This window comes from Monodelphis domestica, chromosome 1 (genome assembly GCF_027887165.1).
Source record: "Monodelphis domestica isolate mMonDom1 chromosome 1, mMonDom1.pri, whole genome shotgun sequence".
NCBI classification, from domain to species: Eukaryota; Metazoa; Chordata; class Mammalia; order Didelphimorphia; family Didelphidae; genus Monodelphis; species Monodelphis domestica.
In genome coordinates, this window is record NC_077227.1 from 147,695,488 (window position 1) to 147,719,005 (window position 23,518).

Consider the following 23,518-nt stretch of genomic DNA (forward strand, 5'->3'; position numbering starts at 1 on the left):
AAAAAACTATAAGGGGAAGGTGGAGAGAGTGTCTGTTTTTAGGGGAAATAATTGGTAGAATGCAAACACCTCATATAGGTCAGGGAATTTATTGCCCAACAAAGTTCCAAGTTGAAAAGTCATAATCATTGAAGTTTCCCTTATAGATCCATACCCATTTGACTACTTGTCTCTTTCCAGCTGGCCAGAGGTAAAAAAGATGCTGAGGTTTATAATGTCTTGTCCAAACAACAAGGTTGAAGATGGCAGTGAGGTGCCACTCTCCAGTGGCTTAGAGCTTCCCAGCAGTTTCTCCATTGCCCTCCAAGGGCTCTGGAGCATCTGGCAGGGCTGCCCTGCAATTTACCTCCCTTTGCCACAGGCCCTTCTTGCTCTTGACATTTTTGTTGTACTGTTTGAATATGTTCTCTCCCCGGTGAATTGAAACTAAAGCTTTAATAATCCACTGCAGCAATTTTAGTTTGGCACCCAGGAAGATGGAACACCGACTTACATGACCAGCCCCTGGGGCCTGTATGCTGAGCTCTGTTATACCCGGCTCTGCCATCAGTCAAGGAGACACGAATTAACCATCACTCATGTCTTACTCGAGGGTAAGATTAGAGTTGGGGCTTAAAAAAATATGCCAGTGAGTACAAACCTCCTTATTCTGCTGGGTCTGTTGCCACCTCCACCTCCGCTTCAGTGCTTCTCTTTCTGCTCCACTCCTCATCATGGTATAGAGAGCCTTACGCAAAACCAGGTCCCGGTCATGAAATCCCCACATGCCTGGGGAGTAGAGGTACACTTGTGAGGGAGGGAACCCAGAGTAGGACATGAAGAAAGGCAAACATTATCAGGGGGACTGCAAAAGCTACTGAGACCATGCCCAGTGTAGATTTCCTATTTCTGTAGGGATAAAAACAATTTTGCTAATTAATTGCCAAATTCTCCTCATTAGCTAATGTTCTCTTTCATTATTTCTAAGCTCTCCTAATGGAACCCATTAGTGTAAACAGACTAATGAAGAAAAATGCGACCTTTTAAGCAAGCTGATAGCCTTGTTTAAAAACAACAACAAAAAAAAAGTATCATCGTCCCAGTTTCTCTGAATGCACTGGCACTGACTTTAACTTGACTACAAGGAGCCAAAAGAGTCTTAGGTTAGGCTTATAAATAACACCTATGCATGAGGTGAGCTGGGGAATTGGGGATAATGATAGACTCCTCTGGGTATCACTGAGGCAGTGACATGCACTCTCAGACTTCCTAGTACAGGCAATGAGATATAGCAATGGGCACACAATAAAGTGTTGATCAAGAGAATAGCATTGCTGCTAACTAGAGTTCTAAAGAGAGGGGCATGTGTTTCCCACGGGCATCTGCTTGCTCCTAGAAGTAGATTTTATAGTAATCATCAAGGTCTTTGTTTAACAGACTGAGTATATATTCAGCATCATGCAAGGGAATCGTTCTCTGTGAAATTGCTCCCCGGGAAATAGACCTTGGACTGACCCTTAGCATCCACAAATGATGTATAAAGGAGCCAGGATTTTGCTGGTGTAGAGAACTACTTGTATGGGAATTCTAGCCTGTATGAAACTAGTAGATAATTCCTAGGGAATTAGGTATTTGCTCATAAGTACCTGAGGCATAATTTGAATACTGGATTTCTTTATTTCAAATTCCAGGTTCTATTTACCATGCCCTACTAACTCTACTCTTTTTTTTCCCTATACATACAACTATATCTTTGTTTTTTTTTTAACATTTTATTATTTTATTTTTAATTTTATTTAATTAATTAAGGACATTTTTCCATGGTTACATGATTCATGTTCTTTCCTTCCCCTCTTCCCACCCATCTCCCGTAGCCAACAGTCAATTCCACTGGGTTTTAAATGTCTGACTCTAGTCTTAATAGTATATCTGGTACAAATAAAATGGCCTCTTCTCATTCTCCTATAAAATAGCTGGGTCTGACAAATAGGTTCTCTTTTAACAATCCTGGCCATTTGTCACTTAAATATTTCTATCCAAAAAGAAAACAAACCGTTCAAAGTAAAGAACATGTAATAAACTTGAGGCAGCATCATTTTGTATTGATTTCTCTAGGACTTACTGTACCTTCTGGTAGTCTACATATTGGTCTTCTTCAATGTAAAACCTTCCATTACAATCGAGGCTAAGTGCTAACTCCTATCCTCTCATCTTCTTCCCTTCCTCTACCATGTTAGCCCTTGCTTCCAAGTGATCAGGGACTCTAGAGCTCTCTTCACTTTGAGAGGAGTAGGCTGTCCAGAGGATGCATAGCAAACACACATTGAAATAATCAGAAGGAAAGTTCAGCAACCAATCAGTGCCCTCATTCACATGGAGAGAGTGAAGGGGAATTAGACAAGGCCACTCATAGTTTCTGCCTTAAGCCCAGGACAAAGTCATTGTGTCTGGAATTTCATATCAGTGTGATGATTTTGTGGGAAGGAGAGCATGCTTTCTTATCTTTCAGGAAATTCTAGATGGATCAAAAAACAGTATCCTTAGTGATATCTTTCACATCTATGTTTCTTTCCATTCCCACTGGGATCACTCTAATCTAGACTTTCATCATTTTAGGTCCAGACATGTTCAAGTCTCATAACTCTCCTCCAAGGTTTTTCCCCATGCATTCAATCCATTCTTCACAATGTCTACAACTAATCTTCCATAGTCTGATTGACCAGAACCGTACATGTTTACCTGTTGCCTGAAAACGAAATGCTAATTCAATTCGCCAAACATTTACTAAGTGCCTATTATTTACAAGGAACTGTGTTAAAGGACACAAAGTCAAAAATTAAAGTAATTTTCTTTTTTACATTTTCTTTTGAGGATAGGAAGATTTCATACATATAAGATAAAGTGGCACAACATAAGGTAGGGTATCAATATATATGTGTATACAAAGAAGTAAATTAGAAGGTAGAATACATATATATTATCTATATCTAAACAAAAGGTAGGGAGTGATATGGGAAAGAAGTTATCTATACAAACTGCTTCAGGAAATTTGAGGACATAATGTTAAAAGGGGATTATGGAGGTGGAGTCAAGATGGGGGCTTAGAAGCAGCAAAAGTGGATTCCTCTGTGAAAACTCTTTCACACTAATCAAAAACAAAACACTTCAAGGGGGACAGAAAACCAAATCCAACAACAAGACACAGCTGCGGGACCCTCCTGCTTGATTCAGCTTAAAAGATACCCAGAGAAGGTTGAATTCTTGGGTTTAAGGAAAAGACCAGACCCAACTACTGTGCTGAGACTGGTGGTTGGTGGGATCTCGGGGAGAGGGCTCCAACTGGAACAGAGTGCCTTGCTACCACAACTACACAAAGCTCAGGGCTCTGACTACAGCTCACAAGGAGGCAGCTGAAGGAGAGAAGCAGAGAAGAAGGCTGGCTGATGGCAGTCTTCAGCCACCACACCTCCATCTTGGACCTCTGCTGCTGGAAGTTTTGGCTTCAAGGCACATTCAGCTCTGCACATCACTTCAATAGTCTTAATCAAGTTCATCAATACTGCAGTGAGCCCTCTCCAGAGGGCAGAAAAGCTCAAACTCACAGAGCTAGCAAACAACCAGAAGAGCAAGTGTACAAAATAGACAGAAAGTCAAATACAACAATAAGACAGAGGCACAGGTCTCTCCTACTCAATTCAACCTGAAAGGTACTCAGATAAAGTTGAATTCTCAGGTATAAAAGAAAGATCCAACACTTAATATATGCACCAAGTGGAATAGCATTCAGATTTCTAAAGGAGCTTAAGGAGGAAATAGATAGTAAAACCATTCTAGTGGGGGACCTCAATCCTCCCCTATCAGAACTAGATAAAATGAACCAAAAAAACAAATAATAAAGAAGTAAGGGAAGTAAATGAAATGTTAGAAAAATTAGAGTTAATAGATATCTAGAGAAATAAATAGGGATAAAAAGGAATGTACCTTCTTTTTGGCAGCACATGGTACATATACAAAGATTAACCATGTACTAGGGCACTAAAACATTGTAAACAAATGTAGGAAAGCGGAAATAATAAATGCAGTTTTTCAGACCAGAATGCAATAAAATCATAATCAATAAGGGCTTATGACATTTTTTTAAACCTCTACCTTCTGTCTTGAAACCAATTCTGTATATGGGGGTTAAGTGACTTGGCCAGGGTCACACAGCTGGGGAGGGTCTGAGGCCAGATTTGAACCTAGGACCTCCCATCTCTAGGCCTGGCTCTCAATCCACTGAGCTATCCAGCTGCCCCCAGGAAAGGTAAATTTAAAATTAATTGGAAACTAAGTAATCTAATTCTTCAAAACTTGTGGATCAAAGAACAAATCAAAGAAACAATTACTGATTTCATTGCAAAGAATGACAATGAAGAAACAACATATTAAAATCTATGTGATACAGCCAAAACGGAACTCTGTATTTATATTCCTGAGTACATATATCAACAAATCAGAGAGGGAAGAGGTCAATGAATTGGGCAAGCAACTTAAAAAAACTAGAAAGGGCACAAATTAAAAATCCCCAAGTAAAAATTAAATTGTAAATCCTAAAAATCAAAAGAGAAATTAATAAGACTGAAAGTAAAAGAACTATTGAACTAATAAATAAGACTAGGAGCTGGTACTTTGCAAAAAACAAATAAAATAAAGTACTGTCTAATCTAATAAAAAAAGATAAAGAAAATCAAATTAACAGTATCAAAGATGAAAGGGGTGACCTCATCTCTAATGAAGAAATTAAGGTAATTATTAAGAGCTATTTTGCCCAATTATATGGCAATAAATATGACAATCTAGGTGAAATGGGTGAATATTTATAAAAATATAAACTGCCTTGATTAACAAAAGATGAAATAGAATTCTTAAACAATCCCATTTCAGAAAAAGAAATTGAACAAGCCATCAAGGAAGTCCCAGTGCCAGACATAATCAGAAGTGAATTCTATCAAACATTTAAAGAACAACTAATCCCAGTGCTATACAAACTATTTGACAAAATAAACAAAGAAGGAGTTTTACCAAATTCCTTTTATGACACAAATATGGTACTGATTCCAAAGCCAGGCATATCAAAAACAGAGAAAGAATTGATCCAACCATTCTGGAAGGCAATTTGGAATTATGTCCAAAAGGCTTTAAAAAAATCCTTATCTTCCATCTTAGACTCAAGACTGTGTATTGGTTCTAAGGCAGAAGAGTGGTAAGGACTAGGCAATGGGGGTCAAGTGACTTGCTCAGGGTCACACAGCTAGGAAGTATCTGAGGTCAGATTTGAACCCAGGACCTCCTGTCTCCGGGCCTGGCTCTCAATCCACTGAGCAACCCAGCTTCCCCCCTCCCCCAAAGCCTTTAAAAGACTGCCTCTTGTCTGTCACCAGATCCTCAGTCTTGATTCTGTGTGGTATTTAATGCTGGGCTCTGTATGGTGGCTGATCATTAAAGACTTTGCCTCTTTTCTTGATTAAAGATTTGGTTTCTGGACTACTTTAGTGGTTCTGTGTTTTTCCAAGTTGACATAAATGGAGGCCCCACCGAGATTTGAAGTTATGGCTGCCTAAACTGCCTGCTGGCTGACACAAGACAGGAGACACAGGAATCCATGGAGTTCCAGTTTAGACTCAGCTTAGCAGGTGGGCTGGCAATGAAACTGTTCCAGAGCCTGTCCATTCAAAGAAGGACACTGAAACCTACATCTGGATTCAAAAGACTGAAAGATTTTGGGAAATGGGGTAGTGTTTGTTTGTTAAAATTCTGCTAGAGGCAGAGTGCCTGTGTTCTGGCCAACTATCAATGTGTCACTGCAAATGGGGAGCACTGCCCCCAAATGTCATTTGTTTATACTTATGTCCCATGTTTCTATCTTTAGTAACAGGATCAAACTTTATTGGGCATACACCCCTTTGTCTTTTATGTGGTCAGTGGCAAATTTTGGTATTCTCCAAAAGGGGGATGTGTCAACTAGGTTTTTGGGAGCTCAAGTTTGCGAGAACTTACCTTATGGGAAGTCCCAAACTGATCTTGTTTCAGACTGAATAATAGACCTTAAAGTACTTACTGATCCCAGTTTAGTAGATATAATCAAATGTTAAATACCCTTTTTGTCTTAGAAATCTCTCCCATTTTATCAAAGTCCTCTCCCAGGTATCCCTTCAAATTGTAAAGCATCAGCCTTTCCCTAATAATCTAGCCCTGGACTTGTCATTTCCTTGTAGCCATTGTAAAGCCTATCAATCCTACTTCACTGTCTTTAGTTCCCAAAGGTATTATAAGATCCCTATGTTCTATTGTTCTTTGGAGAATCATCTGGTGTTCATTCTCTCAGAGACACTGTTTCAGAGCCCCAGAGTCTTGACTCTGTTTGGTACTGAGCACTTGGCTCTTGTGTGGCAAGTGATTATTTAAGGATCTTGTCTCTTTTCCTGATTAAAGATTTGATTTTATGACAAAAAAAAATAAAAAACTCTCTGCCTTTTGATCCAACCATACCACTACTGGGTTTGTACTCCAAAGAGATAATAAGGAAAAATACATGTACAAAAATATTTATAGCTGCATTGTTTGTAGTGGCAAAAAACTGGAAAATGAGGGGGTGTCCCTTTATTGGGGAATGTCTAAATAAATTGCGTTATCTGATGGTGATGGAATACTATTGTGCTGAAAGAAATGATGAACTGGAGGAATTCCATGTGAACTGGAACGACCTCCAGGAATTGATACAGAGAAAAATGAGCAGAACCAGGAGAACATATATAGAGGCTGATACATTGTGGCACAATCAAATATAATGGGCTTCTCTACTACTAGCAATGCAATGATCCAGGACAATCCAGAGGAACTTATGAGAAAGAATACTATCTCCATCCATAGAAAGAACTGTGGGAGTAGAAACACAGAAGAAAAACATTATCTATCACATGGATTGATGGGTACATGATTGGGGATTTTGACTTTAAATGATCATTCTATTGCAAATATTAATATCATGGAAATTGATATTGAGTGATAATACATGTATAACCCAGTGGAATTGCTTGTTGGTTATGGGAGTAGGGAGGAAAGAGGGGAAAGAACATGAATCATGGAACAATGGAAAAATATTCTAAATAAATAAATGAAAAAAATTTTAAAGGTGATTATGGAGTAGAGGAATCAGAAATTTTACAGAGAAGGTGGCATAACTTGGGTCTTAAAGGAAGCTATAGATTTGGAAAAGCCAAGATGAGGAAGAAGTGAATTTCTGGCATGGGAGGCTCTGTACAAATTGATGTAAGCAGATTTTAGCATCTTGAGTTCAAGGAATAGTTTACTTGGGAGTTATTGAAGAAGAGCATAAATTTTAAAAAGTTTGACTAGATGTGGAGTACAGGCTGTAATACAGATGAACTCTCCCAACATTCCCTTCCAAACAACTTTTAAAAACCCATCTCAAATCAAATTTTGTAGTGGTAGAGTCAACAAAAGGTGAGAAGGAGATTTTTTTTTCCAGCGTAAGACAACTTAGGAGTTTCTGAAGATGAGTTCTATTAACACTGGCTTAGACAGGCTTAAAGAGGCTTAAAAAGACAGGTGCACAAATGGTGGTTGGTTACAATTGGAGGAGGCTGCAAAAACAGTAGAAGCAAAAATTTCCAGAGCTCTTAGCTCAGAGATGATAAGGGGATTGGACAACTGATCAGAAAGAGATTATAGGGGACCTTTATTACCCATAAGTAATTTTAGTTCTAGGATGGAGAGGAGCCCTTGTGATCTATCACAAGGGATTAGGGGCCATGGTCACAGTTCCAGAGCCAAGAAAAACACTAATATTTGTGGCTATAGGAGACCAGGGCTCTTTCTAGGTAATGAGTGTAGACCAGAGTGTAGACCAGGAGAGACATGACCACATTTTTTTCCCACATTACATCACCTCGGAGGCACCAAAAACCTGTAGAAGCACTGAAAACTTGCAAACCCCTCAGAACGAAAACATCACCTCGGAGGCACCAAAAACCTGTAGAAGCACTGAAAACTTGCAAACCCCTCAGAACTAGCAAGCACTGAAAACAATAATACAAAAAACTGTGAAAAATTGTACAATGCCTCCCCAGTTCCATGTTAGCAAAGCCCAACTTTAACATATATTTCAAAGTGAAGAAATAGGCTAGGAAAAATGAGCAAGCAACAAAAAAATAATGTGACTTAAAAACTACTATGGTGGCAAGATAGACCAAGATATAAATGTAAAAGCCAACAATGTGAAGACAGCTACAAGCAAATCTCAAAGAAAAATGGTAATTGGATCCAAGGCCAATACGAATTTCTAGAGGATTTAGAGAAAGAGATAAGAATGATAGAGAAAAAATTGGAAAAGAAATGATAGAGATGCAAGAAAATTATGAAAAGGGAATTAACAGCTTGGTAAAAGAGGAAAAAATACTGAAGAAAACTATCATAAAAAACAGAATCAGCCTAATGGTAAAAAAGGCACAAAAGTTTGTGGAAGAAAATTCTTAAAAAAAATAGAATTGTCCAAATGGAAAAAAGAGGTACTCAGTGAAGAAAACAATATCTTGAAATTAGAATAGGGCAAGTGGAAGCTAATGATTTCAATATGTAATAAAATAAAGTCAGAAGAGTGAAAAATAGAAGAAAACAAAATATTTCATTGAAAATACAACTGATTTAGGAGAGTTAATGTAAAAATTATTGTATTATGTGAAAACCATAATAATAATAATAATAAAGTTAAGACATCCAAAATCAAGGAGAAAATATTGCAAGTAGTCAGAAATAGACTACTCAAATATTATGGGGTTACGGGAAGGATCACATAAGATTTAACACCTTCCATATTCAAGAGGCAGGGGATTCGGAATATGATATTTAAGAGGGCAAAGGGGCTAAGGTTACAAATAAGAATATTCTATCCACCCAAATAGCAAACCCAAATAGCAAACTAAACCAACTCTTGGGTGCCATCTCACACCTGTCAGAAATTACAGATTCTGTAGGGGATGAGGGAAAATAGGTATGTTAATGAACTATTGGTTGAGTAGTGAATTGGTCCAACCATTCTGAAGGACAATTTGGAACTAGAGCCATATCCTTTGATCCAGCAATACCACTACTAAGACTCTATACCAAAAAAGATAAAAGAAAAAAGAAAAATGACCTAGATAGTAAAAAAAATGTAGAGTGGCTCTTTTTGTGGTGGCAAAAATTGAGAATCAAGTGGATGCTTATCAGTTGGGGAATGGCTGGACACTTTGTAGCATATGATTATGATTCAGTACTATTGCAATAAGAAGAAATGGCAAGTGGGTGTGGTTTTAGAAAAAAAAAAAACACCCAGCAAGACCTACACTAACTGATACAAAGTGAAATAAGTAGAAAGAGGAAATTATTATGCTTAGAAACAGTAATTTAATTATGATCAATGACTATTCTGATCAATATAGTAATGCTAAACAATCCCAAAGAATTTATAATGAAAAAAATGATATCTACTTCCTCCACCAAGAGAGAAATGATGAATTATGTGGGGAAATTGAAATATATTTTTCTTGCATTCTTGTTTTTTTTTTACTTTTTTTGGTGCTATGGCTAATATGGAAATGTTTTATATGATTTCACAGGTATCACTGATAAATTGCTTGCCTTCTCAGGGAGTGGGGAAAGGGTTGGGAGGTAGACAATCTGGAACCTAAAATTTAAAAAGATAGGCTATTTTAAAAAATAAATAATAAGTGTTTTTTAAAAAAAAAGTTTTAAAAGATAAGTTATAATCAGACTGTAAAGGATGAGAATGCTGAGAGTATTTGTGTTTTATCTTAGAGTCAGTAGGGAGCTATTGATTATTTTTAAATCAATGGAATAACATGGTCAAGTCTGTTCTTTTAAGATTATTTTGGCAACTGTGCTAAAGATGGATTGGAGAGGAGAGAAATGAGAGGCAGTTCAAAGAAATTCCTTAACCCTGGTATCCAGAGTTTTCCATAACATGCTCTCCCAAATTACCTTTCCTTTCAAACATTATTTACTCACCAGTACAAATCCTCCATTCAAGTCAAACTGGCTTACCCATCTTCCTTTAAACATTTCATATGTATTCTTGAATCCATGCCTTGTTCATACTATTCCTCCACCAGAAATACCTTACTTTCCCCCCACCCTCAAGTCTTAATAATCATCCAAAGGTCATTTCAAATTCTGCATCTACTATGCCTACATAAAACTTCTCTTAATTCTTCATTGCATTTTAAATAGCAAAACATTATTTTGGGTCTTATCACATGCTTCCTTTGTATTTATCTTTTCCCATAGGTTCATTTTATTTCCTCAGCTTATGTGTAAAGTTCTTGAGAGATGAGGCTATGTCCTACATGCTTTTGTATCCCTATTATCTAGTACTTTGTCCAGTAAACAGTAATATGGTCCATTTCTTGTTGGTGGCAATGACAGTTTCCTCTCCTCCCCTTATTTGGTACCAAGCTAATGGAACTTAAGGATAAGGTACTAGGTTAATAAAGGAAAAGTTAATCCAAAATAAAGTGTCCAGCTTCGGCACATGCCAATGTTGGTATAATAGTGTTCCTAGTAATGGAAGAAGTGTACCAAGTGTTAAATGGTGAGATTAGGGGGTGCATTAAGATAGTTAAAGGAGGGTTGTTTTAGCTCAAGAAAGCTAATTGGAATTAGATAGAGAAGAAAAAATTAGGAAAGCCTGATGCAAACAGCTATAAAATTCTGAGGGACAACATAAAGACAAGGAATAGAAGGAAGTTGGCAAATTATGGTTCTTGCTTTATAGGCAAAAGATTGAATAGAACAAACAATATGGAGGGAAAAGAGAAAAGTAACTAAGCAGTCTATTCAATGGCAAAAAAATATCAGTCAAAGGTCAGGTGAGGAGGGACAGCAATCCTGTGTTGTATTGCCTAGGACAGGCATCAGATCTCTTTAACCAAGAACAACTTGGTATATAATGTCAATTGGGTAGAGAAGGCATGAGGGTTTATATTTCATTTGCAAAGGGAAAGATATTTGGGAAGTTTATAAAGGCTTCCTTGGAATGTCCAACAGACAGTCAGCAGGTGGCTATGTTGACAGAAAAATGCAGGTGTAGAGACTACATAGTTGAAAGTGGCCAAGGACATTTTTGAGTGTTCATTCATCCAAACAGGAGCCCTTATTATTATTTTTTTATTTTTGGGAGAGGAAGGGGAAGGCTGTATTTGTGCACTGTCAGGGAAAAAAAGGCAGCTAGTAACATTGAATTTGTTGGATTATTGACTCCTTGAGCAAGAAGGGAGCTGAGATATCACGTAATTGAAGGGCTCTAATAATACAAAAGAAGAAATTGAAGCATATATAGAGAAAATGGAACACTCAAGATCCCACTACCAAAATAACAAGTATTAATTTAGTTACTCTCATGTGTCAAATACTGGCGAGAAAGTGGAATAAAAATTAAAGTCTCTGTCCTCTCCTGGACCATATATTCTATCAAGGGAGATAACATTAAAACACTGAGGTATAATAAAGGTTTAATTCCCAGCTGGCAACTTGGGGTTTGTATGGACAAACATTCCTTTTTAGACCTTTCTGAGGGATTGGGGTCTATCTCAATCTTTGAGTTGAAATATAATCTAGGGTTATGAGTGGGAGCTCGTCTCTCTCTCTCACTCACAAACACTATTCAAGGGACAAAGAATACAAAATAGAGGCTGAAAGACTTGAGAAGGAGGAGGAGAAGCAACAGCAATAGTAGTACTGGGGAGACCTCATGTTAGAGTCAATGAACCAAACTGGAAAGAATTCATGGTACATGAAGAAATACTGAAAAGGAGAAGCTGAAAGGAGAGATGAGGTTCATTGGAGAAGCCACTGTATCCTCTAAGCATCTCAGAAGAGTTCTCAAATCTCTTACATAAAGATGTATTAAGCAAATCGGCCATTTGGGTGAGGGAGTAGAAGAGATGGAATTTGGAAATGGGAGATGAGGAAAGGCTTCATGTAAAAGGGAACTTTTAAAGTGGCACTTGAGCTGAGTTTTGCGGAAAACTAGATTCTAAGGGTCAGTTATTTGCAGGCATTGGGATGCCAGTGCAATGGCAGAGATGAAAAGAGTAATCTTGTGGGAAGAAGTAGCAAGAAGGCTGGTTGGACTAGAGAGTTCATTAAGTGGTTAATGTAATGTATAACATCTGGAAAGGTGGTTTGGAGCCAGTCTGTAAAGACCTTGAGATGCCTGACAGAAGTTTAAATTTGATCTAAAGATAATAAATGATCTAAAGATAATAAATAAATGTAGTTGGGGGAGTAGAGAAGGTATAGGGTCTGATTCACCATAAGGGCAAAGGACCTAAGTTCCCAATTCCTTGACAAATGCTTTTTTCCCCACAAAAAAATAATGTAAGAACATGCTTACCTAGGAGTGCTCTCCTGATCACAGGGATTTGTGTAACTTTTTCTTTTAACAAAGTAATTGGCATGTTCAGGAAACATATAGATCTTTGCTCATTGTTGGACTTACCTAGTGAGGCAGCATGTAAGAGGCAGTTTCCATCTCCTGTTGTTGCCAATGGAAGAAGACGCTTGCAACTTGTACACACTGTTGACCACCAGTTCAGACGTCCTGAAATGGAAACATATATAATGACAATGTAAATTCCAAAAAGGCATGGTCGTGATGTTAGTATGGCTTATACATGCCATAGACCAGTGTTGGTGAACCTTTTAGAGATGTGAGTCCCCTGCATTACTCCAGAGAGTGGAGGGAGGAAGTGCTCACATTGGTCTATTAGATAGAGGGATGGGGCATGCATAAAATGTCCTCAAGTATGGTGGAGAGGGGAAACAAAGCAACTTCACTTTAGCACTCCAGGCACCTGTGCCATGTCTTTGCCAACATGGCCCTAAGATGTCAAGGAAAACCAGATGGTGCTCAATAGTTGAAAGTTTCATAAAAAGAATTTTGGTTCATGATTATAGACAGACTTTTCCAACTTCTTAAGTAAAATTTAGTTTCTGTTTTTTTTTTTCTTTTTAAGAAAAGGATGAGCTAAATTTGACTTTCAATAAGCAACAGGGTTAGGAAGATTTGAGCCAACTTCTGTTCTCCATGTGACTCTGTCATTTTATCAGCAAGTCTTAATGGCAGCCTAGGGATCAAGAAATCCTTCTTATTAGTTTGTAAGTGTTTCATATGTAGTTTTTGCTTCAGTGCTATTTTTATCCTAATTTTTCTTAATCATTATTTTTTATTAATACATATTCATAAAAGTCTGTTCTAGTGCAAATCTATTAAAGACATTGATTACTATTACTTGAGGTCAATCATGAAGTTCTATTTTGCCTTAGTTTTCCACTTTAAAATAGGCATCTATTTTTGATTCTCAACTTCTCATATCAATGTCATCATTATTAACAGAAAATGTTTGAAAAGTGTTTCAAGTGACTGAGAAAAAGGTATGAGTTTGCAAAAAGAAATATAACTTATTAGACTTCCCCTAGAAGATTTGGAAATAAATCTTTTCAGAAATGTTTTCTAACTGAATTCATGTAAGACCTCTCAGATTCAGTTATGTCTTCTGTAAAATGGGAATGTTGTTCTAGATGGTTTCTAAATTTCTATGATCCAGCTAAGCTGAAGCATCCTTACAGATAGACAAAGATTAATTTATTCTGTCTTGTGTAATAGGTATCAAATATTGTTGAAGCTGATATGTTAAAACATAGCTATTTTTAAATTTCTCAATGTAGGCAAAGAAAAAGGAACAGAAAATCATTATTAATGATGAATATTGTTGATTTGGATAATAAAATTTGGTAATCAATTTTTCTGGCCTTTGATTTTGTGAATTACAATTCAGTCAGCAATCAGTAGTTAAACACCTTCGTAAACTTTCACAACAACTTGCTCTTGACTTTCCTTTTTTGGCACAAAGAATTAATATTTAATGAGACTGGAAATAATGAGATCATCCATATTTACCTACCCATATATTATTTGTTATCTTTATATGTTCCATTAAAAAAATAAGGAGGATGTTACTGGAAAGGAATCATGAAAATATGTACAAGAAGGACAAAGAATTACAGTTAAGGAAAATAAAGGCTTTTCAAAATAAATATAATTTAGAATGAATGAGACAGTCATTGTCTATTAAATTACTTATTAATAAAAATTAATGTATAAAATTTCCCTGGTGCATCTAGTATACTAGATATCTGATTATTCTATGGAGCTTCTTTAATGCTCACTGCATAAATCCTAATAACAAAGTTTCTAAAACAAAAAAAAACCATATCCCATTAACTACAAATCAAAACATTTATTAAAAATTAACATTAATAGGTGAAATAGTCATATACATGTTGTACCAAATAGCTGATAATCCTCATACCCTTCTGATAATCAATTGGTAACCTCTCATAATTCACAAGCCTTACTGAATTTAAATTAGATGTGCATTTTGGAACCTTGATTTAAAGTGCTTGAATGGCCTTTCGGAGATGCATAATTGGAAATAACATGTGATAATTTTTAGCAACTCTTCTGTCTTCAGGCTGTGAAATAACAACCTGTCACCTACCTTTTGCAGAACATTTTTAAAAATAATAATCCAGCCTGGAAGAAGCTAAAACTGGGTTGCCATTTAAAGTAGAAGACTGAGGTTCAAATGTTCCCAGATGATGGCACTCAACTCACAGAACTAACAAGGAAAGCCCTAAGCAGCCAAAGCTAACCTTACATTTTCATCGTTTGTTGCTGGCCAGTATAATGGGCTGCCATTAAGGGTCCAATACCACCTTTTGAATGCTGAATGTCCTTTCATTTTGTCAAGCCTATTACTGAAGTTATTTTAGTAATGATTTAAAAAAATTATGATAGGGTTATATGCATTGAAATAAAATTCTGCATATTTGAATCTTCAGGAAAAGTCTGTGACTTTTTGCAACTCTGCAAAGGCTGGGGCCTTCTAAACTAAAAATATCTACGCAAGAGGGAGCTCATAACTAACAAATATCCTAATACTGGATGCTGTGTGGGCAAGTCGAGAAGTCTGCAGCCTGTGGGCATGTCAATGTATGTGCTATTTTTAAAATTCAAAAAATGTGCCCAGCTACAATGTCAAAGTGGGTCATCTGTTTGAGCCTGGAGAAATGTCTTAGGCAGGAGGAGACGGAGAGTCCAAGGGTTCCTCTCCTATATATCTTTATAGCTGCATATCCTTGGGCAAGCTATTTTTCATCTCAGTGATTTATGGAAGAGAAGGAAAAATAGGATTCTTCCAAACTGGATCTTATGGTTGTTTGCAGCATGCAAACATTATCATTTCTCAAATCCTTCCTTCTACCCTATTATATATTCATTGAATTTTTCAAAATTCTGGTTCTTTTGCTGATTGACTTTGGGATTATACAATACATTAAATGTTTGTGAAAATAAAACCAAAAGATTTTTATCAGATACATGATTCTCTTATTTTACATTTTTGGGGACACATTTGTTTCCCTACCAGAAGTCCTTAACCTGGGTCAGAGAACTTTTAAAAATAAATTTTCATAAATGTATTTAAATAAAATTGACTTCCTTTGTAATTCTATGTATTATATATTTTCTGTTTTTCTGGGCAGTTAATAGGCTTCACCAGACTGATGAAAGGGTCTGTGATACAAAAAATATTAAGTATCCCTTAATGGATTTTACTTTACCCTTAATGGAATTTAGGCACCTTGAGGGCAGGTACCACCTTATTGCCATAATTGTATCCCCAGCACTTCACACAGAGTTTGGGACATAATATTAGCTTAATGTTTGTTGATTGTCCAATTGATTTGAATTAGGGCAAAATCTCCCAAAGAAGAGAAAAATGCTTTTTTATTCTATCAAATTGGCACTATATTCCACTCTCTGCAAACTCACATTTACTCGACTGAGTTCAACTCTACATTATCAAACTGACTTGATGTCTCTACCTTGTTCTTTTCTTCAAACTACTTACTATTCTAGTCCTTATACCAAAGATCTACTGCCCCTTAATCTTTCTCCCCCTAATTCTTTCTCACTAAATCATAGACCCTCATATCTGGAAAGGAACCTTTGAGATCTGATAGTCCAATCTTTCATTTTAATAGTGAGGAAACGAAATTTAGAAAAGGAATACTTTTTGCTCAGTTTCTTATACCTATTGATCAAGCTGGGATTAGGATCCAGGTCTGCTGACTTCTTTAAAACAAAATGAAACAAAACTTACCTTTCATCTTAGAATCAATACTAAGTATTGGTTCCAAGGCAGAAGAGAATTAAAGGCTAGGCAATTGGAGTTAAGTGATTTTCCCAGTCACACAACTAGGAACTGTCTGAGGCCAGATTTAAACACTCAACCTTCCATCTCCAGGCCTGGCTCTCTATTGAATTATCTAGCTGATCTTTCTACTGACTTCTAATCCATTAACTCTGGTGCTCTTCTTCCCTATTCAAGATTCATCTCCTGCATGGAGCCTCTCTAGATTAGTCCTAATCAATTGTTTACTACTCTAAAATCTTTAAGGCACCTCCTTTGGCACCATTCCCTCTATCCTTGATATGCTTCTGTAAATATTTCTTACATTTGTAAATGCCTGAATCAACTTTTCACCATCCACAATAATGGAAAAGAATAATGATACAGGCAATCTCAAACAGTAGATGATCTCAAGATGATGTGCATTTGTTGCCCTGAGAATCAAATTATGACTTATCACATTATAATAATACATATGTTTACCCTTTATTCATTTGTATTCAACTCTTCCTCCAGAGAAGAGATGATCAAAATCTGAGATTTGGAAGGGACCTAAGGGGTCACCATATAATGAATTCTACTACAACCTCCTATTTAAGAGGAATTCTAAAACTCCAGTTTTAGATCTCCAGAATAATGGAAGCTCCTTGAGGGCAGAGCTGACTCAATTTTATATTTACCTTCCCAGGGTCTAGGATAGTCACCATCATATATAGTAAGGTACTTAATGAATGTTTGTTGATTGGTTGATGGACCTAGTGTTAGGGAACGGAGCAATCCCTGAGGCAGTCTATTCTATTTTTGGAAAACTAATTATTGAGAGATGGTGTGGGGGAAATGGATATAGAGTTGACTTTAAGATGAGGAAGAATTGATTCAAATTCCATTCTTGAAATCTGCTTGCTATATGATACCTGGCAAGATACTTAACCTCTCAAAACTTTTGTTGCCATTTCAGTCATGTACAACTCTTCTTGATGCCATTTGGGGTTCTCTTGAAAAGATAGTATAATGATTTGCCATTTCCTTCTTCAGGTCATTTTACAGATGAACCTGAGACAAACAAGGTGAAATGACTGGCCCAGTGTCACATAACTAGTGTCCAAGGCTAGATTTGAACTCAGGACTTCCTTAATCCAGGCTTGGTATTCTATCCACTGTACCAACAAGCCACTCTTCTCAGTCTTTTAGTCAACTCTGTAAGATTATAAATTGCAGAGCAAATGCTATCTTGCATTGACATAGGCAGTTTTCTCATCTGGGATGAAATAACAGGGCAATACTCATCTTATATTTAGGAAGCTTTCTTCTATGTTGTATCATTCTCTCCCTAACTTCTCTCTGCGACTAGAGAGGAATACAAAATTAGAGAATCTGGATTTAAACTTTATCTCAACTACTATCTATCTCTGTTACCCTGGGTAAATCAGTTAATCTTTTTGAACCTCGGTTTCCCTGTCTGTTAAATGAGGTGGCTTAGATGACCTTAAAAGCAGGATTGTGCTAGAAAATATTTAACAACCAACTCATAAAAAATTATTCAGGACATACTTGAAGTTTAATCTGCATTAACATTTTATCTATCGTGTTCTAAAGCCCAGATAATTAATAAAAGAATAAACCAAACATGATTTGTAGCATTTGCTCATTTATGGGGTATAGATGCTTACACGGAAAATTTAATAGTTGGAATTGACTCTAATACACCCCTGACACCACTTCCAGCTTCAAATATGTGATCCTAGTTTGGTCCTCTGGGGCCAAGCCAAAAAAGAAAGAAAGAAAGGAAGGAAGGAAGGAAGGAAGGAAGGAAGGAAGGAAGGAAGGAAAGAAGGAAGGAAGGAAGGAAGGAAGGAAGGAAGGAAGGAAGGAAGGAAGGAAGGAAGGAAGGAAGGAAGGAAGGAAGGAAGGAAGGAAGGAAGGAAGGAAGGAAGGAAAGAAAAAGACTAGCTCTTCAAATTGCAAGTCCTTTAAATATTTTAAGCCAAGTAAAAATAGCTTTGGTTCTGGAGTCAGAAACCTTGGATTCAAATCCAACACTGAATGTTTACTGGCTATGTGACCTTGGACAAGTCATCTAACCTCCATAGGGTTCAGGTCTTTCACCTGTAAAGGATAATATTGTATCTTGGGTCCCTTGTAGCTCCAAATTAACAATACCTCACCTAACCCTCTCTCTTCATTTTGTAGATCAGGATTAGAGGAACAAGGTAACTTGCTCTAGGTTATGCAATAGTCATTTGGAAAACCAAGATTTAAACATATTGTCACAATCCACATTTCATGTTCTTTCAATTATATGAACTACATATTATTCTGGGACAGCTGGTGGTGTGGTGGATAAGGACCTAAAGTCAGGAAGATTCATCTTACTCAATTCAAATCTGGCCTCAGACATTTAACTCACTGTGTGTCCCTGAACAGGTCACTTAACCATGTTTGCTTTAGTTTCCTCACCTGTAAAATAAGCTGGAGAAGGAAATGGAAAACTACTCTCTTTGTCAAAAACAAAAACAAAAAACAAATAGGGTCATGAAGAGTCAGACACAACTGAATAGCAACAGAACTTTAAGCATGTGCTCAAGTAAGCATGAGTACATGAGAATGCAGGGTGTTACTGTTGATTTTCAGTCCTAGAAATGCTCCCAACTTCCCATGAAGAAGAGAATCTACTGGAGATAAGAGATGGTGTAAGTTGGTGTACTCTGCCTTGTTTTCCTTGAGAAAGCAGCAGAAGAGATAGATGGCGTTTTCCTCAGGTATGAAATCACTCTTAATAATAAAAAGAGTTGGGGGTTGGGAGGAATCACTGAATTGTAACTCATGTAATTCATTTTGTGGCTTTTCAAGAGTTCTCAGGAATAATGCCCCAAATCTAATTAAATTCAGGGTTATACTGGAAACCATGGAATTATTAGAATTCCTTTCAACTCTGCCTGTAAGGGCATGCTAAGTGACCCAATTTGGAGAAGAGATAGAATAAGTTGGGCTGCGTGGCAGAGTGTTTTTTCCTCTTTTTTTCCCTTTCTTTTATCCCTAATACTTAACATTGTACCTGGCACATAGAAGATGCTTAATAAATGTTTGTTTACTGACTAACAAATAAAGTAACATGGCCTGGAACCTTACATGTAAGTGATCTTGATTTCATTAAGCATCTCAGGGTTGAATGACCATCATAATGGTGCTCAGGCATGTGAGAATTAGTACTCAATTCTCAGTCTGTAATCACATTATTAAAATGCTGTGTGGTGGCTCAGCATTTCCTTCTTGTCTGAAGATAAATCACAAAACTTATTTGTTTGATCTTCAAGAGAATTATCTTAGTAATAGCTATTTGTGCCAAAAATCCAGGTCTCTACAAAAATGAGTGAAGTTGCTTTAAGATAACTGATTCTAGAGACACATTATGAACTATGAGAATTACTGGTTTTTCATTTTCAAATTTACAAAATCTCTTCCTCCCCCCTTTCTGTTTGTTTTACTTCTCAGAGATTTTCAGCTCATATTGTCACTTTTTCTGCCAAACCAAAGTTATAGCATAAAATTGTTTAGGATGGTTCCTATTTTCTTTCATTTCCATTCAGAGTTCCACTGTTCATTTTTAGCACCTCAAAGGCATATTTCTTAACTCTTAATGATTTGTTATAACACTGTCTTTAGTGAAAGCAAAATGTCTGGATGGGTCACAGGCAAATGGGCTCTGTGACAGAGTGGGTCTCTGGATTGAAGCCTGTGGGTCCCTTTGTGCTCCCATGACTTATGTAACATGTGTACAACCTGCCCTTACCTTCAAATTTATCTATTCTGGCTCACGTGCCCTCCACTTGGTCATCCTCTAGACTAGGTAGACATCCTCTTGACTAGTGAGCATACTTCCAAATTAAGATCATGATTATTCTCTAATTTAAACTCAGTCTCCTGAAGACTAGATAATCACCTCTGCTTCAGATTCCTCATCAGAGACTCTGTAATCAAGAGGAAGTCATGAGAGGATTTCCTGTACCGTGATGCTTTTCATTTAGGTGAAGTCAGTGGGGAGAGTAAGTGCACAGAAGAAACTTGGTTTTAAGAAGCAATTTCATGTTACTCTAGTAAGAAGAAAGATTGGAGAGTTAAAAAAAGAATAGAAGGCTAAACATATTGTTTCTTTTCCCTCTTTCCTTCATTCATCCCCTCCTTTCCTTCCAAAGGCATGAAAAAATTAGAAGCTGCCTTCTCATTCATGTGGATTATATTGCAACAGAATGTATGAAAGGAGATATTTTACTCTAGGCTGTTTCTAGGTACATAAATTCATGTCTCAATTTGGTTAAAAATGTTGAATCCAAGCAAACACTTTTTTTTTTTCTGGAGAGAAGAGCTATTACACAATTCCAAGTTCCTAGTTTGATTTTTTTCCCCCTACTCTTCAGTTTTGTTTACCTCAGCATTATGGAGAATACTTTAGGTTTTGTGTTTTTTTTTAACTTCTTTTTTTTTTAAAGGAACCATCAGGTCATTTTAGCATTACTTGAATTGAGTTACCAGGAAGGAAGCAACCCCATGCGTTTATGGCCAATTCAAACATTTTAGTAATCCCGTTATTAAATACAGATCTGCACATGTTCAGTTTGGCCATGATGGAGGGGACCATTCAGATTGTTAGTTCAGAATTATTTTCATCCAGGCTTTTGGAGAGGAATGCCTACAAATAGTCTGATATTTGCCAAAGGGAGTATTAAGCAATGGAACATCCAACAGGAGTGATCCACATGTTTCCTGGCTTTTGCCATACTCATAAAATGATGTGTTAAGAAATTATGGAAAGAGATCAACCAAATGACAGTCTATTCCACACTAGATAGCCAATTGAACCCTCAGCCAAATTTTCAACTGAATATCTCTTTTTGCTTCCCCAAAACCTTGCCATGGTATATATGGCAGCATCTCCCCTTCAGCCAGAGGGCTTACAAGTAGAAACTCTTTCCTTTATTTGGTATGTTGTTATTCAATTCATTTCCCAGGGAGGTCTAGGAAGTGATCTATCAGTGATGTCTGCTCTTGAAAGGCATGGTATGGGACCCTGCCTGAAGGAAGAACTAAAACCATACAGCCAAATGAATATTTATCCTGGGGCTTGGTAAATAAACAAATACTTGGTAAATAAATACTTCAGTCATAGAAAAGAATAAGTCTAGTGTTTGGAAAGTCCAGTAAAATCATGATGGGACATGCTGACTTTTAAGGATGTAATTTGGATGGACTGGACAGACAGTGTGTGTCTAAGGACAATATGATACTGAGTGTATATTTTGTCCAGCCTCCTTATTCCTGAAGCATGGATTTTTGAATTCCTTACTGCTGCCATGTCTAGGATAGAACAAATAATTCAGAGACAATATGATCTGGAAAATAGCAACAACAAATAGATAGATTTGGGTTAAAGGGACTGAGTTCAAGTCTCTGGAAGGCTATGTAAATATGAGATATTCCTGAATTTGGAGGTAACTAGATAGCAATAGGAGAGAGTACTAGACTTAAGAGTCAGGAGAACCTGAATTTCATTCTGCCTCAAACATTTATAATCTGTGGTGTCCTGGGCAAGTCACTTAATCTTCCAGTCTTGGTTTCCTCATCTGTAAAATAGTGATAGTATAGTATCTGTTTCCCAAGATTAATGTATCAAATGTGATAATATATACAAAGTACTATATAAATGCTAGCTATTATTATTATTATTATTACTATTACCACTTCTACTTCTATATAGATATAAATATAGTATAAAACATTGTGCTAAATTCTTGACAATTATTATCTTATTTAATAATTATTACTTTATAAAATAATTATTTACTTTAATAATAATAACGATCAAGTAATTCAGAAGGAGATGGTTTTCTACCAGCATTCTATATCGTTGGTGGAAGCTATTCCTTCCTTCCAGTAGTAGCAATCTAAGCATGTATGATGCTGGCTTCATTTCTTTTCATTGAGTTTATGAGGTTTTATACAATATTACCTCACTTTTGCATAGTGCTTTACATTTTTGCAAACACTTTTGAATTTAATTTTAACTTATATGTTCTTCATAATTATAGTTACAAGTTAGACAGGGTTATTGTCTTCCTAGGAATATCCTAAGTTTTAAGCTCCTCTCCTTCTTTCCCTGCTTATTTCCCTCTTTAGTTATACTACACTGATCGGTTTGGATGTGATTATTTGTGCTCAATCCTCCTTTGTCTGTTTCAAACAAGATCTGATATTCTCTCACCAATCTCTTGCCTCTGGTTTGCAGACTTTTCTCATGATTCCCAATGAGGAAAAACAGCAAGTTCTACCTTCCTTCTTTCTCCTTTATATAAAAGAATGTCAACTGGTCTCCCCACCTTCTCTCCTCCCTTTTTAAAGCTCCCAGAGCAGAAGTCAATAACATCTTACTCTGTTTTTATTTAATTCCCTCAATATCATTTGAAGACATTAAGGTCAAATTGAACACTGATTTATTCTCCTGTTATAATGTTAGAATTATATCATCATACAATTTCTTATACTTTCTCAAATAAATTTACCAATCTATATTTCTTGTATTTCAAAGTTCCTACTTGGTGCTGGTCTCTCTTTTTTTTAAACCAGAAATGCTAGCAAATCCTCTGTTCCATTAAAAATCTATTTTTTCAAAATTATCTGGTGGTTTTGCATGTTGTTATTCTAGGTTGTAATCCTTTATCTTTTCCCTTTTGGAATATTATATTCTAAAACCTCTTCTCATTTTTCAGTAAAAGTTGCCAAGTCTTATGGGGTCCTGACTGGTTTTCTGATACTTGGAATCCTTCTTTTTTGCTTGTTTGTAGTATTTTTTCTTTGATGTGAAAGCACTAGATTTTGGCTGTGACATCTTGATTGGGGTTTCTTTTAGAACTTCACTGAAGTCTTTCTAGCTTTGCTTTGTCCCCTGGTCCTATTATAAATGAGCAGTTTTCACTTATGTTTTATTGAAACATAGTGTTCAGGCAGTTTCAAAAAATATTTATCTTTTAAGAGAGTCCAATGACTTGTATCTTTCTCTAACCTCTTTTCCAGGTCAGTTGTTTTTTATATGAGTTATCTTTTATTTTCTTCTTTTTTTTAGTCTTTTGATTTTGTTCCAATATTTCTTGCTTTTTCACAGAATTATTGATTTTAATTTCTATTCTAGTTTTCAGAAAGTCCATTACTTTAGAGGTTTATCATTTTTTCTTCTA

At 36.5% G+C, this 23,518-nt stretch overlaps 1 protein-coding gene across 8 annotated transcripts in view; it reads right to left on the reverse strand.

Moving 5' to 3' along the window:
* The window catches only part of OTUD7A (OTU deubiquitinase 7A), a 431,998-nt gene that overhangs the window by 75,048 nt on the left and 333,432 nt on the right, over window positions 1–23,518 (reverse strand). For all 8 annotated transcript variants that reach the window (XM_007479500.3, XM_007479503.3, XM_056807877.1 and 5 more), the window contains 2 exons: window positions 12,536–12,637; window positions 641–768 (listed from right to left, as the gene is read on the reverse strand). In XM_007479500.3, the coding sequence (XP_007479562.1) occupies window positions 641–768; window positions 12,536–12,637 (230 nt within the window). The remainder of the gene's footprint in view (window positions 1–640; window positions 769–12,535; window positions 12,638–23,518) is intronic.